Source organism: Dromiciops gliroides, chromosome 6, assembly GCF_019393635.1.
Source record: "Dromiciops gliroides isolate mDroGli1 chromosome 6, mDroGli1.pri, whole genome shotgun sequence".
NCBI classification, from domain to species: Eukaryota; Metazoa; Chordata; class Mammalia; order Microbiotheria; family Microbiotheriidae; genus Dromiciops; species Dromiciops gliroides.
In genome coordinates, this window is record NC_057866.1 from 269,925,935 (window position 1) to 269,928,963 (window position 3,029).

Below are 3,029 nucleotides of genomic sequence, written 5' to 3' on the forward strand. Positions count from 1 at the left end.
TCCATGAATTTGGAAAACTATTTCCTTCCTCACCCCTGCATTTAATGCCTCAGGGACATACACACACACACACTGAATGATATCTTAGAGAAACCCACTTCTTTTGAAACCATACTAAATGCAATAATGCTAAGAATTGAAGGCTCAGAATAAGAGCCACAGGGTGGTATGGGATGGGAGACTAAGAGAGTCATTAGTTTCATTCTCAGCCAACAGGAATAGCCAAAGCTGTTTAGCAATATGGCTTCTACTATAATCCTTTCCAACACCTCACTCCAGATCAAGGCAAAAGTTACTTCTACTCCACAGTAATGGCAGCACTGGGCAGTCTCTCATCGCAGCTACTCTCCCACCCTCTGTCTCTCTCCATCCCATTAAGGCTTGAGAGACTTTCATCTTCCCCCAAAGCATGACTTCGTCACTTCCTGTGAGATTTCAGCTACCTCTTCTCTTTCTTGATAAAGGAAAATCTTTTCCGATATGGTCCCTGATATACATTCCTTGAATTCCTTGATTCCTTGTATCAAAATACACTGCCCATCTCAAGCATCTCTTTCAGCCAAATACCCAAATCTTTGATAAAGGCATGACCTATTTCTTTCATCCATTGTCAGACAACAAATTCGGCATTACAATTATAGACCTCAAAATAGTCTCTAGAACTGAACCAATTAAGTTGCACTGGAACAGAGTCATGAACAGAGACCAAATTGCTGCCCATAATTACCTGATTATAACACTGATGTGTGAAAACTTATGAAGAATGTTTTAACAGATGTCACTAGACAGCTAAGTCTCCAGGCTAGATGGAATTAAAAGCTCTCAAATACATAGACCTAGAATCAAGCTACCTGCATCCCACCAGAGGAGCCAATTGAGATATATTTTAAAATATAGCAAACGTGTCAGTGTGTTGTACTTGACCATATTTATTATGAGGATTATATGTTTCACACACAATCTATTTCTGCTGTAACATGTATATGAAAATGTTCTCCCTTTCTTGGTGAGTTTGTTAAAATTAAATCTTTAAATAATAAAATTTGAAGTGAAAAGGGTGCTTTGTAAACCTTAAAAAACATATAAAAGCACCACGTAATTTCTCAAATATAATTATTAATGTAGATATGGGTTTATAAATATATCCAGAGAAAGAGACATGGAGAAAGAAACAGAGACAGAGAAGAGAAGAGAGAAGTCGATTTAGGATTCTAGCATCAGAGGAAGTTTAAATAGTACTATGGGTAAAGCACTGAACATGGCGTTATGAAAACCTAAGTTCAAATCCTATCTAAAATTTGCTATCTGTGGGTAAATCACTTACCCTCTGTCTGCCTCAATTTCCTCACCTATAAAATGGGATTAACGATAGCATCCACCTCCCAGAGTTGTTGAGAGGATCAAATGATATAATATTTGTAAAATGTTTTATAAACATTAAGGTAGTATATAAATACAATTATAAGATGATGTGATGTGATGTGGCATAATTATGATATGATATAATTATAACATAATGTGGTATGATATTCTATGATGTGATATGATATGATATGAAATGTTATATAATAATTATTATAGCTAAAGAAATCAAAATCACATGGGAGCAAGTTGAAGTACACATCAGTCTTGTAGGATTGTCTGATGTTGAAATTGTACTGAACATGTTTTCAGTGCTTCTAAAAAGAATGAGCTTCCATCCTAACATGCTTATTCGGCTACAAACAAACAAAAACAAAAAACACCCAAACCAGTTTTTTATCCACAAAAAGCCATATAACATTAACCATAAAAGAATAATAACAGAAAACCCAAAGAACTCTCGCATTTTCCGTTGCCGTGGAGTATCCTCCCGTTATCTCCTTTACAAATGGGCTCTGTGGCCTAGCGCCCCCTTCCCCTGAGCCAGGTCACCCGTGATCGTCCGCCGCAGCCCACTGCCTTACAGGGGCTGCTCGGGAGCCGCCACTAAGGTTTACATCAGCACAAGAAGAAACAAGCAACATGGCAGCAATCCCGTCCAGCGGTTCACTCGTAGCAACCCATGACTACTACCGAAGACGTCTGGGTTCCACTTCCAGCAACAGCTCCTGTGGAAGTGCTGAGTACTCTGGGGAAGTGATCCCCCACCATCCTGGTCTTCCCAAATCAGACCCAGGCCACTGGTGGGCGAGCTTCTTCTTCGGGAAATCGAGTCATCCATTCATGACAACTGTATTGGAATCCCCAGAGCACTCAAAAACTTTCCAGGTTGCTCATGGCACGATCACCTGTGACCTGGCTCAGGAGGCCATGAGGAAGCGGCATGTCAGCGAACCCAGCAAAACCAACACTGGGCCTTCTGCATGAGCAGCAGCACCCTCTGTGCTGCTCCCCTGCTTCTGAAGTGTGCTAGGCATCAGAGCCCATTTCCCCTTCCCCCCCCCTCCCCCTTCCCTTCCCTTCCTTCTCCCACCTATTCCCTTAGAATAGACAGGCTGCTTAAGTGTAGAAATAGTTGTGTTGTGTGTGTGGTTTTTTAAAAAAGGAAAACAAAAGCAAAACACCAAAAAACAAGTAAAAGAAAAAAAAAGAATAATAACAGGATAGTAACTTAGCACAGGACTATTTCTATCTGAACTCCATTGAACAAGATGAGAATTATTAGTTTTCTATATTAATGGGAGTAGTAATAAAAATAAGCAAAAGAAATCTGTAGCTCTGGTAATTTGTACAATCATTTGTATAATTCATTAATGGGGCAAAAAGATAAAAGACAATATGTCCTAAATGTTAGAATTAAATTCTTATAAGTATTTGGACCTGAAAAAAGTAGTAGTAGTAGTAGTGGTGGTGGTGGTAGTGGTGGTGGTGATAGCAAGAACAACAACAATAATAATAATAATAACAATAACAACAACTATTGACATCTCTAAAGTATGTTAGGGTTTGCTAAACACTTTATAGACATGATCTAATTTGATGAATAGGACTTTCAAGCTACATTTTCATTAAAAAGCACTTTTTTTAAAAATGGCATAGAACACAGT

At 38.7% G+C, this 3,029-nt stretch overlaps 1 protein-coding gene across 1 annotated transcript; it reads left to right on the top strand.

Moving 5' to 3' along the window:
- The first annotated feature begins 1,812 nt into the window (after positions 1-1,812).
- Positions 1,813-2,555, top strand: LOC122730472 (pancreatic progenitor cell differentiation and proliferation factor-like). The gene has a single exon (XM_043969610.1). The coding sequence runs from the start codon at positions 2,005-2,007 to the stop codon at positions 2,347-2,349; it is 345 nt and encodes a 114-aa protein (XP_043825545.1). The 5' UTR covers positions 1,813-2,004; the 3' UTR covers positions 2,350-2,555.
- The last annotated feature ends 474 nt before the right edge of the window (positions 2,556-3,029 follow it).